The sequence below is a fragment of the Xiphophorus couchianus genome, chromosome 5 (assembly GCF_001444195.1).
Source record: "Xiphophorus couchianus chromosome 5, X_couchianus-1.0, whole genome shotgun sequence".
NCBI lineage: Eukaryota > Metazoa > Chordata > Actinopteri > Cyprinodontiformes > Poeciliidae > Xiphophorus > Xiphophorus couchianus.
The window spans coordinates 584765-599114 of record NC_040232.1 but is presented as its reverse complement, the minus strand read 5'-3'; the positions used below and the strand labels follow the sequence as shown (position 1 = coordinate 599114).

Below are 14350 nucleotides of genomic sequence, written 5' to 3'. Positions count from 1 at the left end.
AGTTTGTTTTAAAGGTGCCACCGGAAGTCACGTGTTTTGTAGTTTTTTCGCTAAGATCCTGTGTTGTAACTCAGAAACAGGTCACAGAGGAAGCTAGCAGCAGCTAGCCGCTTCTAAATCTAAGGTTTATTACCTTTAACGGACAAATATTAACTGGCTTTAATCGGAACATCTTCATTAAGCGCGTGAGTTTAAAGCAGCTTCATATTTCATCATCGTTCAGGCGCATTTTATTGTTTTATTGTGTGTTATTCGATTAAATGTTTCTTTAAGAGTCACCTGAACGTCTGTTTCTATCTGATTATCATTTCTGTGGGATTTTAAAGATGAAAAAAATGCTAAAGTTTTTATTCTCTAAGTTTAGTCATATTAGTAGGACCAGGTGAAGCTGTGAAAGAGTCCAGCTAACCAGTGCCAGACTTAGAAGAATCAGGGCCCTGGGCTGGAGACAGTTTTGGTGCCTCCACTAGCCCCCCAAAAAGCAACAAAAATTATTATTCTACAGAAGTTTGATCTGCTGGTAAAAATGGGTAGTCAGTTAAAACATCTGGCAGATGACTTCATATTTTCCATGTTCAAATATTTGAATGTTGTTTCAATTAATAAAAAGCTAACAATATTTTAATTTAAAATAAACACACATGCGAAATAAACCTGTGACTTTAATATGAGGTGCAATGTTTGTAAAATACGTTCAGCATATAACTGAAGTCAGAGGACTGGGCTGCTGATACCGTAAGGCCTTTCTAAAGTCTGGCTCAGCATCATCCAACTGTCCATCCAACCGTCCATCCATCCATGTTGTGTTCAGTCCAACATCCACTGATCATTTCTGCATGATTATGTTATGTTGATGGACAGAGCAGTAAAAGGACAGTCATGAGTCCAAAATACTTGTTTTATTTATCGTTTAATCCAACAAACAAACTTGGGTAAATTATCTAAAATAACAATATTGGCCCATAGAGGTCAATAAGTGACCTTTACTCAACAAACTGGCAACAAGAACACCGACTCAAACACAGCGTGAACTAAAATGTGCCCACTTATTTTAGGATACAGTGTCATACCATTATGTAAATAAATCCTACACAGAAGACAATTCTTTGTCACTCTGTAAATTATATCCTGTATTTAAAGAGCTGAAAACTGAATTGAAATTGTCACATCACATTTTTAATAATTCATCTCTTCTTCTTGTTTTCCTGACAAAGCTTCCAGAACCAGAGCGGTGCTGCGTTCAGGGTCCAGAACCAGAGCGGTGCTGCGTTCAGGGTCCAGAACCAGAGCAGTGCAGATACAGATACAGAGCGTTTAGGAACCTTGGAGCTCTGTGATTGGCTGGGAGCTCTGATCCAGGTCCAGGATGTGTTCGGTGTCTCTCTGATCGGAACCGTCTCCAGAACCGGGCCATGTCGCGGCACAGCAAGCTGCAGAAGCAGGTCCTGGCTCTGTACCGCCACTTCCTGCGGGCCGGGAAGGACAAACCGGGTTTCCTGCCCAGAATACGGGACGAGTTCCGGGAGAACGCGTGCATCAAGAAGACGGACGTGATGCACATCGAGTATCTGTACCGCCGCGGCCAACGGCAGCTGCAGCAACTCAGGGACGCCAACACCAAGCAGCTGGGTTCCTTCTCCAGAGGCAGCGAGCCTGGCTGACCAGCAGAACCAACAGAACCACCGACCGGACCAGCAGAACCACCAGAAGCATCTAATGCATACCTCACTGACTGGACCAGAACCTGCACACAACATGAAACCTGCTACTATAAAATAAACTTTTCTCTGTTACTCAGTAAAACATTTAACCAGCAGCAGATCCGTCAGATTCTGGTTCTGGAAGGTCCAAGGTTCTGGTTCCTCCTGCATGCCGAGTCAGCATCACATCCAGTCACTTCATTGTCTGATTTATTATAACAGAAGATAAAAATGAGAAAAAAACTTGATTCTGTTGGAACAGACTCATCAGAACCATCAGCAGCTTTTTTGGTTCTGATTCTGATGATATCTAACCAGTAAAATTTCTGAGAATCTGAAATCAGCTTAGATATGAAATAACTGAGTTTCTCATCTGCTAATATCTCCAGATTTATGGGATGGAGCTCTGCGATTTCAGTTTCATTCTCTGTATAATAAAATATTGATAATGTTTATTAAATTATAATTTATTGAGAGAAAAATAAAATCCCCACTAAACATAATTATTAAAATTTAAAACTGAAATCCAACAATTGAAGAACAGTCCACTGACGTGTACGTCAGAAATAAAAGCCACGCTACATGATCAGCTCACATATTCAACACAAGCTTGTAAAAGTGTCTCTATAACTTGGTGTTCAGATTCTTCATGGATTCATTTTGAGTTTTACACTAAAGACTGAAACAAACCGACTGCCTGAGCTTAGTAAAAATAACTTCTGTTTTGGGTGAACTTTATTCCACCATGATCGTCACAGAAACACATAACATAAAGAGTACAAACCCCATAACTTGAGCTACTGACAGTGACAGTGCCCCCAGGTGGATTGGCATATAATCACAGTTCTCACTGTTGTAACTAGAGAGCAGAATAAAGAAGATTGCAAAACTCCTGCTGAGAATGATTTAGAAGATGAAATGAAGTTTGTCAATGAAACTCGGTTGTCTTATTGATACAAAACGATGTTGGAAAACACAAACAAAATAAACCCAGTTATTAAAGAACAGCTTCTGTTTATTTCTTGATTTAGAGTAAAAGATAAAAATGTTTTAAGATTTAAAGAATAAAAAAAGGCGACACAAATGAAGCTTTTATTGTGAAAGGCCTTGAGGTTCAGCTCAGAAAGGATGTAGTTTGAACTCTGGGTGTGAAAAATTCCCCTCCAGTCAGAGTAAGGGAGCGGATTCCAGGGCTTTGACCCGCGCTGCGAACAGCAGAACGTTCTTCTCCACCTCGGCGTTGATCTGGGCCTGCGAGGCCCGCGGGTTCTTCTGGAGGAAACCCGCGATGCTCAGGATGCATTCCCTCTGAATAGAACCAGAACCAGCATCAGGACCGCTGTTTGTTCTGGAAACATCTCACCTCAGCAGCTTCCTGCAGCCGGACGCACACCTTGTAAGCGTCCACCTGGTCCTGGCCAGTGATCCGGTTCAGCAGCTCGCGGCCCACCTGGATCCCCGTCACCGCTGCCAGCAGCTTCCGGTCGGCCTCAGACTGCGAGGACAGCCAGCGCAGCAGCGCCACCTGCAGCCCACACACAAACATTACACCTGAGTCTGGAAGACCTTGTATGTTGGTTCCGACCGATCCAAACCGACCCTGAACCTGGAATCACACTGGACTCTTTAACGGGTCAAAGGTCACCGATTTTTAGAAAAGGCTAATTGACCCAAACACAGATGGAACCAAAACTGATGGAAATGGGAAGAAATATAAAGTCTTGATAACATAATGAAGAACTATTAAAGTTTTAAGTCAAATATTTGTTTTTGCTTTTGTCTGTAATCTATAAAAACGAAGAGAAATAAATCTTACCACAATGGTTGAACTCCTGGGTATGAAATGGTTTGTTTATATGATTATTTTCCCTTTTATAGTTTAATACAGATGAATATGTCTTAGATAAATAGTTAAAATAGAATATTAAATAATATTTATATGGTTAGTAATCTTTTTTGTAAGAAATATTGACAATTCAAGTAGAACATGGACTACTCTAAAAATAAACAAACGTTATAAATGATATTTCCACCAAATATGAGAAAAATTATTCAGTATAGATCTTAGCTTCTGAATAACGTAATGAAATAAACATATCAAGTTTTAAAGGTTATTAATATTCTGACCTGCTGGAAAAGCTGCGCGTTGCTCATCTCTCCTCCAGAACCGAACATGGCGGCCTAGCGGACCGATAAACCTGATGATTTATGACCAAATAAAACCTGATAGTTGCATGAGAAGTTGTTGACTACGGCTAAAAATCACAGTTTGACAGAAAAAACACAAAAAACAAGGAGAAAATCTGCTGTGAAATAGCGCTTCCTGTTTACTTTTTGTCTTCTTCTTCGCTTTGATTGACACACAGAGGCTCAGCAGCGCCACCTTCCGCAGCGACAAGCTCTAACTTATTTAATAAAAAGTAGGTAAAGTCACGAGATTTCATCTAGATTGGTATGACCTCCCCTCAGTCTCATGATTATATATATATATATATATATATATATATATATATATATATATGTATATATATATATATATATATATATATATATATATATATATATATATATATGTATGTATATATATATATATATATATATATATATGTATATATATATATATATATATATATATATATGTATATATATATATGTATATTAGTGTGTGACTTCCCAATTACATATAACCAGTTGTCATAAGACTGTGTTCGATTTTTTTTTTACCCATATCTCCTTTCTGATTGGACAACGTGAGTCTGCGTCACGATAGCGTGCTCTCTGGTTGGCTGTATTGAATTGGCGGGGGGAAGAATCTCTGCTTCAAACGTTGAAAACATCAAATCTCTTGGAAGTTTCTTTTGAGGAGGCAGCTGCTGATTTTGTCGTTTTGAAGTTAAAGATACAATAAAGTAGATTTAATTTGTATGAAAACATGGAGGGCTGTAAGGATGGCGGGGAGATGTCGGAGGTTTCTGACAGGCTGGAGAAGTAAGTGAAGCGACTCTAACGGCTGTTTATATGAACGGCTGAGTTAGCATCACAGCTAGCTGACGTTCCCATGGTTTATAATAGAAAAGCTAGTTAGCAACTAACTGATGCTAGCAACAGACCGAAGACAACGTGAGAAGAAGCCTGGTTATTAAAATACATACTTTGTGCTGTACATACCATTTTCCCTATTAATAATATTTTAATTTGTCTGTAGTAATTAATTAATGTGTAATATTTCTCCATGTGGATCAACATCCTGTGCTGGGGGGCAGAATTATGCTTGAATTGCAGTCAGAATACGCTTTGGATGCCCTGATGTAAATTATTCTTATTGTTGTTTTGAAACATTTCCTAATGATTAATTTAAAGAAATTTTTATAGCTAATGCTCAACTCTCACAGCCGCTGCTCTTTCACCTGAAGAGGAATCTGTTCCAGGTGGTTTGGATGCAGGTTATAAATACATTTAAAGTCATAAAACAACATTTCTTAACTGCAGACATTAAATATGACTTTAAATGAAGAGCTAGTGAGTCTGAGTCGATGCAGACGAAGGTTGGAGACAAAACTGACCATAAATTGATCAAATGAGCAGCAAGCAGCGATTTATGGTAAAATCAAAACAAGAGAAATATCTGATAAATCTTTGAGCTGTTTGGTTTCCGGTTGGGTCTGGATGTATCCTCTGGTTTGGTTCTGGTTCTGACCCAAACTGTGTTTTTACAGATCTTTGTGTATGGAAGACCAGATGGAAGCATACAGCAGGTAATGAAATGTTAAAGTTTTACATTTAATTTTTTGATTTATATGTCTTTGCTATAAACATAAGTTAACAAACTAACATTCTCCAACTTCTTCAATTTGTTTCAGCAATTTTTCTAATATTCTGAACACTTGAGAAAAATAAAATGTCCATAAGCAGCTCAGATAAGACTCATATCTGAACCATTTCACTGGTTTTATTTTATGTTTTAGCAAATGTAGATTCATTCAAGCACAATCTGTTCATTTATTTTAAAAATATATATTTTTTTTTTACCCCTCCAGGGGGTATTTTGTGGCTCTAGTGTCCCTTATATGAAAGTAGGCTGACAGGAAACAGGGAAGGAGAGGGGGGAAGACATGCGGCAAATGTCGTTGGGTCCGGGAGTCGAACCTGCGACGGCCGCGTTGAGGACTGAAGGCCTCCAAATATGGGTCGCGCTAACCGCTACGCCACCACGGCACGCCTAATCTGTTCATTTTTGTATATTTTAATCTAGTTGGTAACATTCCCAGTAGAAGCACTTTTATGGCAATTTAACCAGTTTAAAGAGCACTGGTCCAGTTCCACCTGAATTTAACAGATAAAACAGATGAATGAGGGACTTTTATGATTTTTGTAAATCAAAACACTGTTGGATAAAAAGATTATGTTGCAACAAATGAAAACTAAAAACTCCAGATGGTAAAATGGAGAATTACCCTAAATAAAATATTTATTTTACCACCTATTAGTGAGGCAGTAAATTCACTTTAAAATAAAAAACTTTTATATTTCCATCCAGTTTGAATAAGTTGTGACTGAAAGGCCTTAGGTTAATTAAAACCTTTTGTTTAATGCAGCATAGAAAGCTGGTAAATTGGAGTCATTAAAAAACTAAAACGATGTTTTAAGACCAAAACAGCAAGAAGCAACCTTTTCAAAAGAACTTTGTTCAGATAAACAGACGAGTTTTCATGCAGGTCTATTTACTGTGAGACACATTAACACTTCATTGTTTATATAAATGACATCATTATCTCAACATTAACCAACACTGTCACATGTTTTTCTGATGTGATTCAGTGCTGGACTCAGTTTGACCATAAATCTCTCAGGAAGTGGAAGGTAACAGATACATAAACCCTGAAACAGCTGATGGACTGTTTAACTGTGATGGCAGTTGGATTGCTTGTTGATGTGATTATTGAGACCGTTGGGCTTCCATATACCAACAAATGTTGTTTGAAGAAAGCCGGATGATGTTCAGGCCCGTCAGTCTGGAGAAACATGAAGTTACTGATGGTTTAGTGCTGGTGTCAGTGTGACATTGGGGTTTGTAACAAACCTCAATTTTTTAATTCTTCAAGGAAAATTATCTGCCTCCAGGCTTTGTTAAACTATGTTTTACTATGTAGCACTGTGCTAAGCTAGGTTTGTAGTTGAACTGGGTGCATGTGAGGCACGCTCCAGTCACGCTGTCCCTGTCCTGCGCCTTGGCCTCACACTGTCACAGCGAGTCGGTGCACACCTAAACACTTTTGTAACTTGCACAGATTGTGCATGCCGCCGTTCATTAAAAGGGATTATTTGGAACGTGTTCTTGCACAGCAGGTTCACCTGTACCAGTATTTATATGAACCCTGTGTGACGACTCATTTTCACTCCACTGATGTATAGATCTGGTATAAAAGCCACACCGCTTGATCAGCTCACTCATTTAATTAATTAGTTACATTTCCCTTTGGGCTCAATAAAGTCTTTATTTATTTTTTAATTTGCAATATCAATGCAAACTTTTAAATGTGAGACTATAACTTGGTGTGGAGTGCTTCAGACTCTTAATGGACTTCTTTAAACTTTTTTTAGTTAACATGGACAAAGATTATACAAAACTCTGAAACCATATTCAAATCATTCAAGGAATCTTGACAGCTCTAGTTCTTTGTGTTTCAGGTTGATTTCAGACGGCAAAGCTGTTGCCAAACAAGGAGACATTCATCAAGCTCTGAAGCTGTTCAAACAGGCGTTCAGCATTCACCAAACTCCCAAACTGGAGAGCAGAATAAAGAAGATCGAAGAACTCCTGGCTGAGAATGACTTGGAGGATGAAGACGACGAGTTTGTCAATGTGAACAACAGCGGCTTACTGCTGTTTAAAGAACTGTATGACAAGCTGTACGACTATCAGAGAGACGGAGTTTCCTTCCTGTACGGCCTCTACAGGGACGGCCAGAAAGGAGGAGTTCTGGCGGACGACATGGGACTCGGGAAGACCATCCAGATCATCTCCTTCCTCTCTGGCATGTATGACAACGACCTGATAAAACACACTCTTCTGGTCATGCCAACCTCCCTCATCACAAACTGGGTCAAGGAGTTCAGCAAATGGACTCCAGGAATGAGGGTGAAGGACTTCCACGGTCCCAGTAAAGCAGAGAGGACCAGGAGTTTGGAGAAAGTTCAGAGGCGAGGAGGAGTGATCATCACCACCTACACCATGCTGATGAACAACTGGCAGCAGCTGGCCTCCTTTCAGGGAAAGGAGTTCTGCTGGGACTACATGATCCTGGATGAAGCACACAAGATTAAAAACTCTTCCACCAAAACAGCCAAAAGTGCCTACGCCATTCCCTCCAAGAACAGGATTCTCCTGACGGGAACTCCGGTCCAGAACAACCTCAGAGAAATGTGGACCCTCTTTGACTTTGCCTGTCAGGGAACTCTCCTGGGAACAGCCAAGACGTTCAAAACAGAGTATGAGAACCCCATCACTCGCGCAAGGGAGAAGGATGCTACTCCTGGGGAAAAGGCTCTTGGGTGCAGGATGTCTGAGAACCTCATGACTCTGATCAAGCCCTACTTCCTTCGTAGAACAAAATCAGAAGTGCAGAAGAAGAAGACTGGTGGAAAAGAGGCAAACCCAGAACCTGATAACCACCAATACCCTCAAGATCAGCCAACCTCTGGGGCAGTCATGCCCAAGCTCACCCGAAAGAATGACCTGATCGTCTGGACTTACCTGAGTGCCGTTCAGGAGGACATTTACAGACAGTTCATCAGTTTGGACCACATCAAGGAGCTGCTGATGACCACCAAATCACCTCTGGCTGAATTAAACATCCTGAAGAAGTTGTGTGACCATCCGAGACTGTTGTCTGCCAATGCTATTGCACAGTTAGGCCTGGATCAAAATCCTCAGGGTGAAAATCATGAGACTGATGTTAAGAGCATCGCAAACATTTCAGATGAAACTTTGATATCAGAATCTGGAAAGCTTGTCTTTCTGTTGGCTCTTCTGGAGCGACTCAGAGAGGAAGGCCACCGAACGCTTGTCTTTGCTCACTACAGGACAGTCCTCGACATCCTCGAACGGATCCTCGGCAACAGAGGGTTCAAACTGCTGAGACTGGATGGAACCATCACACAGATCACAGAACGAGAACAACTGATCTCTCGGTTTCAAAAAGACAAACGTTACTCCGTGTTTCTCCTCACCACTCAGGTTGGAGGAGTGGGCATCACCCTGACAGCAGCAAACAGAGTAGTGATCTATGATCCGAGCTGGAACCCTGCCACAGACGCTCAGGCTGTCGACAGAGCGTACCGCATTGGCCAGACAGAAAACGTAGTGATCTACAGACTGATAACCTGTGGAACGGTGGAGGAGAAGATCTACAGACGGCAGGTTTTCAAAGACTCCCTGATCAGGCAGAATACCGGAGACACAAAGAACCCATTCAGGTACTTCAGCAGACAAGAACTGAAGGAGCTCTTCACCCTGGAGGACCCAAGGTCTTCAAGCACCCAACTTCAGCTGCAGGATCTGCACTCCAGAGAACGACGGACTGACCCAGCTCTAGATGAGCACATCGCTCAACTGCATGCTATGCACATGTTTGGGATTTCAGACCACGACCTCATGTTTTCTCTTGATGTGAACCATGATGACGACCCTGAAGACCAGGAGGCATGTCACTACATCGAAGGGCGAGTCCAGAAGGCTCAGGAGCTAATGAAGGCGGAGTCTGAGCTGCAGGTGGGTGAAAGAGCAAATCATGTCTGCATGGAACAGGCAGCTGTGGTGGAGCTGTGGTAGGTGTCGCCTCAAAGCGGGCAAAGAAGATATTCATCTCCTCTGCCAGGGAAGTGGTTCCCTCCGTGCATGGCTGGTTGCTGGATCTGTAGTTTGTAATGTGCTGGACACCCTGCCACACCTGCCTGGTGTTGTTGCTCCTGAGCTGCTTCTCTATTCTCCCTCTGTATGATGCCTTAGCTTGGCAGATGCCTCTTCTCAGGTTGGCTGTAGAGTGAGACTGTAGATTGCTTTGTCCCCAGACCTGAAAGCAGCATTCCTGGCTTTCAAGAGGCCCCGGACCTCCTTAGTCATCCAGGGTTTCCTATTCGGATAGATCCTCATGAGTCTGTTCCTGGTGACATTGTCTGTGCAGAACCTGATGTAGTCCAAGACTGCTGAGGTGTAGTTCTCCAGGTCCTGATGTGTAAAAACCTCCCAGTCAGTTCTCTGGAAGCAGTCCTGTAGTTGGTGAGAGGCATCCTCAGGCCAGATGGTGACAGTCCGGGTTGTACTGGGGACACGTTTCCGCAGGTTCCCGATGTTTAAACAAACTCTGGCCAAGTTTAAACAAACCTGGTTATTTCAGACGTTCTGCTCAGCCCCCTGAAGGTTCCACCAAAGCTTTTCGTCATCGTAATGTCAGGACATTGACTAAGCAACTGCAGCAAATTCATTCTTCTTTCTCCGAGCCATTCTGTTGTAGATTAGCTGCTGTATTTGGGCTCATTGTTCTGTTGCCCTACTCCCCACAGGGTTGACCCAGTTTGGACAGATGAATCTATGATCCACTCTGAGTTTTTAGCGATCTGTCAGAGATACCTGACCTTGGCTGTCACTCAATAAGTGTGACGAGACAAATAGGACCCAGTTGGGGATCTTGCCCCAAGGGGATCTCGTACTGGCACTCCAGTGCCCCCCTCCTCGGGGGTCTCCCTTGGCTGTAGGGACACAGGGGGCAGGGTCCAGGGCTTTACCTGCATGGAGGGTCACCCTGCAGCTGTGGCTCTTTGGCCGGGAAGCAGCTGCAGCTTTCTGAAGTCACTTCCACCAGATCTCAGTGCTGTGGCCTGGAGGCCTGAAACTGAAACATGTTAAAAACTTACTGACAAGGTTTTCAGGTTCTGTAGCGCCACAACAAAACCCTCAGCATCAACCCTCCACTACCGTGCCTAATGGCTAATGAGAGGTCCATTATAGCCCAGCATCTCCTCTCTTAGTCCGGCAGCCATCTTGTTTCTAGAGAGAAGTATCTTTAGGCTGAGGCCTGTAGAGATGGAGCTCTGGGGTTTCTGGTCATGTCTTCATGTTGTGACCTCTGACCCTGAGGTGACCCTGCTCTTCTCTTGCTGATGTTGTTTCTGTTCCTACAGATGCAGCTGGCGGAGAGCATGGCGTCCAGCACAGAACCAGCCTGGCTGAGACAGCCGCCGGACCACACCAGACACCGGACCAACGAGAACAAACCAAGGAACCCAATGCCAGGAGTTCCTCCTCCACTTCCTGACCCGGAGGTGGTGGATATGGACCGGTCCGGTTCTGGAGGAAAGCAACGCCATCAGAAGTCCAGCAATGAAGTCATTGATCTGTCTGGAGAACCAATAGGCGGCTCTTCTGGACCGGATGCCAGTCTGATTGAGATCAACGCAGACGAGAAGCCCGACGGGCCGACCAGAACCTCCGAGGCCGACCGGCAGAACCACAGCCACTCGGACCTTCAGCAGTATGACACCTCCGGACTGAGTTGCGGGCTCGAGTCTTCTCACGGAAACTTCAACCTGGAGCTGGAGGACAGCGACGAAGACGAGGGTCAGGACGCTGCCGACACCGAGGAAGAGGAGCAGAAACTTCTGACTGAGCTTCAGCTCAACGGCAGCTTCAGCGTCCACAAGTCCCTGACGGAGAGTCTCTGCAGACAGACCGGCGTCTCGGGTCTGGACCGGTCCTCCAACAAGTCCGCCAACGAGTCCATCGTGGGCACCAAGAGGAAGAGGGCAGCAGTGATTTATGACAGTGATGAAGAGGAGCAGCAGCTGGTCGGCTCCTTCCAGGCGCTCGGATCGTCCACGCCCAAAATGTCTCCACCCAGGTCCAGACGGAGCGTTGCAGGAAACACGTCTGTGGTCTCCAATCGCTCCCTGCTGCAGTCTGTCATCCAGGACTCAGAGGAGGACGAGAGCGATGAAGAGGAAGCAGAGAAGATGCTGGGGATGAACTCTGAGCAGGAAGTGATGGCTGGAGAGACTCTGCTTACAGAGGAAGAGGAAGATGATGAGGATGATGATGATTACAGAATGGAGGATGATGTTGATGAGGATGATGAAGAGTCATCGGAGCGGCTCTCTGCAGCGGGCGGAGACAGCATGGCGGGTTCTGCTCAAGATGAGCCTCAGCCGGAGGAGGAGCAGAGTTGCCATGGTAACGGAGCATCGCCCGAGCGCCTGACCCTGGAGGAGTCGAGCGTGGAGCCGGAGCTGGCCCCCGGCGAGCAGATGGACCGCTGCGCCTCGTCTGGTGCCGACCCGGACAGCTACGAGTCTCTGGTCCGCAGCGGGAAGGAGAAGATCAGCCAGAACCGACCCGACGACGCGCTGGACTTCTTCCTCAGAGCCATCGACCTCCGACCCGGCGACCCCGAGGTCCAGCTCATCACCATCCAGCTGTACCGGCAGCTTAGCCACAGGCGGTAGCAGCAGAACCGCCCAGCGACCCGGAACCGGCAGGAAGCCAGCTGGACTCTGATCGGCCTCTCCTGCTCCAGATGTTTCTCTGCAGCTGGTTGTGGAAACCAATCCTGGACATTTTCTTCTGTCGTCATGAGAAATCTTGTTTCGTTGCTACTCAACAGAAAACTGTTTTACAGTTTAAATCTAAAAAAAAAAGAAATAAAGTTGTGACTAAACAAAAATGTTTAATATTTTCCTGCTTCAGTTTCTGTAAATAAAGGTTCAGTTTTTGGAATGATCAATAACAGGATCAGCGCTGATTGGCTGCCCTCCCCTCTGTACAGGTAAGTTGGCCAGCGGCCCTTCAAAGCGCTGAGGCGCAGGTTTGTTTTTTTCTTTTAAATTGTAGTAAAGCCTCGACAACAGGGAGGTAAAGGTGGGTGGCAGGAAAAACTCTGGGGCAGAAAACTGAAGAGGGGGAAAGATAAAGATGTTGGAGAGACGAAGAAAAACTTTTCAAAGTGGTTGAAAGACAGAAGGTAAGAAATGTTAGAGTATCAACTAGAGAGTTAAATATTCAGGTTAGCTTAAGCTAGGCTACAATGACAGGCGGTTGTTCAATACGGGACGCGACTTATTCCGTATTGCTATAATGTCTGACAGACACACCTACCACACACACCTCAACAATAAGTGTAATAATAATGACCAAAACAAAACACAGGAAATATTAGGGTCAGTTAAATGGTCGTTTTGGGACCTAAATAGGACAAGAACTGAAATTATGCCAAGAATTGAAAGTATCCATTGATGCTGACAGTCCTGGTAAAGATGAGTTTAAAGCTTTATTGCTGTTGCATATAGAAAAGCACTTTTAAAAAATCTTTCATTTTCCTCAGGAAAAACTTTGGGAAACAATGGTTGAAATTTAAAGAAGAATCTTGTTCAATTTTTCTCCGTATTTTTATTCTCTTACTTAATTTTGTCAAATATTTTAATCACATGTATCATTAGAGTTACATTTTCTTTTTAAAAAATCAAACATGGTCTCTCTTGTAAATGAGATATATTTGAATCTCAACCTGTAGAATGAATTAAAAAAATGATCATATACTTTTTCTACTGCATGTTGCCACTTTTTTCAGGTGATATGGACTTGGCCTTGATGGTGATGTTGGCGTTTTCTACAGGCTGTCTAGAGAAATGGAGAAACATCTTTTCAACTTCACACCCAGAGAGCTTTAAACCTGACTGAACAGCAAACACAGTGTTTAAACACACAGAGCACACCCAGGCCTGACCACACATTCATTCACAACACAAGTCTTTGTGCACTTTTAGTAAGTTCTCCACCTGAGTATAGAGAACAGGCCCTGCAGCCTGTTTGTTTCATAAAAAGGTCCTTTTCTACTGAGAAGCAGGTTGGACTTAGTCACATTTTAGTGCCATGCAATAATCACAGGGATATTACTGAAACATCTGTCCAATATTTTGGAAAATATGAATTTGTACTTATTTAAGATTGGGTCTCATACCAGTGTTAACGTAGTTTAATAAAATATTACTGTTTAAATTCCAGATGCTGAACCAGCCTGTTAGTCGCTTTATTTGTGGTTTTTTGGTAACACTTACCGGACAGTTTTGTCTCACGTTCCTGAGCCGGAGCAGAAACCAAACATTTAATTCTGCTTTTCTTTAAAAATATATTTTTGGAAATTGCTTCTTAATTTATCAGTAGGTTTAAATCAACGTGCTCTCCAGAGGGAAGATACTAAAACACAAAATCTTACTAAGCAGTTTTTTTCCAACAATATTTTTTACAGATATATCTGCCATATAACCAATACAATAAACCAGACCAACAAACACCCTCTTAGATACATATCTGCATACATTCCTTTAAGTAAACAGGAGATAATAGTCCACTGCTGAGGCTCCCTGGTTTAACATTATGGTTTGACATTAATCTTGTCTTTAGCTGGTTTCTTCGTCTTGTGACAAGTCCTCTCCTTCAACAAAATTCCTGAAGGGTCTCCAAATGTTTTCAAATAATTTGCTTTTCCCTTTTTGGAGATATGCTATGCGTTCCAGAGGTAAAGTCTTCATCATTTGTCTGATCCATTGTTTGATGCCTGGTCCTGTTGTTCTCTTCCAGAATAGTGCTATCAGTCTTTTAG

The 14350-nt window shown here is 43.1% G+C and overlaps 2 protein-coding genes across 2 annotated transcripts; both read left to right on the top strand.

Annotated features, from left to right (window-relative positions):
* The first annotated feature begins 27 nt into the window (after positions 1-27).
* On the top strand, positions 28-2155 carry sdhaf1 (succinate dehydrogenase complex assembly factor 1). The gene is made up of 2 exons (XM_028018730.1): positions 28-185; positions 1215-2155. The coding sequence occupies exon 2, from the start codon at positions 1413-1415 to the stop codon at positions 1659-1661; it is 249 nt and encodes an 82-aa protein (XP_027874531.1). The 5' UTR covers positions 28-185; positions 1215-1412; the 3' UTR covers positions 1662-2155.
* A 2332-nt stretch (positions 2156-4487) lies between these two features.
* ercc6l (excision repair cross-complementation group 6-like) lies at positions 4488-12619 on the top strand. Its single transcript, XM_028019186.1, has 4 exons — positions 4488-4688; positions 5417-5455; positions 7389-9471; positions 10881-12619. The coding sequence occupies exons 1-4, from the start codon at positions 4633-4635 to the stop codon at positions 12195-12197; spliced, it is 3495 nt and encodes a 1164-aa protein (XP_027874987.1). The 5' UTR covers positions 4488-4632; the 3' UTR covers positions 12198-12619.
* The last annotated feature ends 1731 nt before the right edge of the window (positions 12620-14350 follow it).

What these genes read in the sequence shown, in the direction of transcription:
- sdhaf1 (XM_028018730.1), top strand. Translation starts at nt 1,413, where the DNA reads ATGTCGCGGCACAGCAAGCTGCAGAAGCAGGTCCTGGCTCTGTACCGC.
- ercc6l (XM_028019186.1), top strand. Translation starts at nt 4,633, where the DNA reads ATGGAGGGCTGTAAGGATGGCGGGGAGATGTCGGAGGTTTCTGACAGG. An exon ending in GTTTCTGACAGGCTGGAGAA is followed by an intron (nt 4,689 to 5,416) that starts GTAAGTGAAGCG and finishes GTGTTTTTACAG; the next exon opens with ATCTTTGTGTATGGAAGACC. An exon ending in CAGATGGAAGCATACAGCAG is followed by an intron (nt 5,456 to 7,388) that starts GTAATGAAATGT and finishes TTTGTGTTTCAG; the next exon opens with GTTGATTTCAGACGGCAAAG.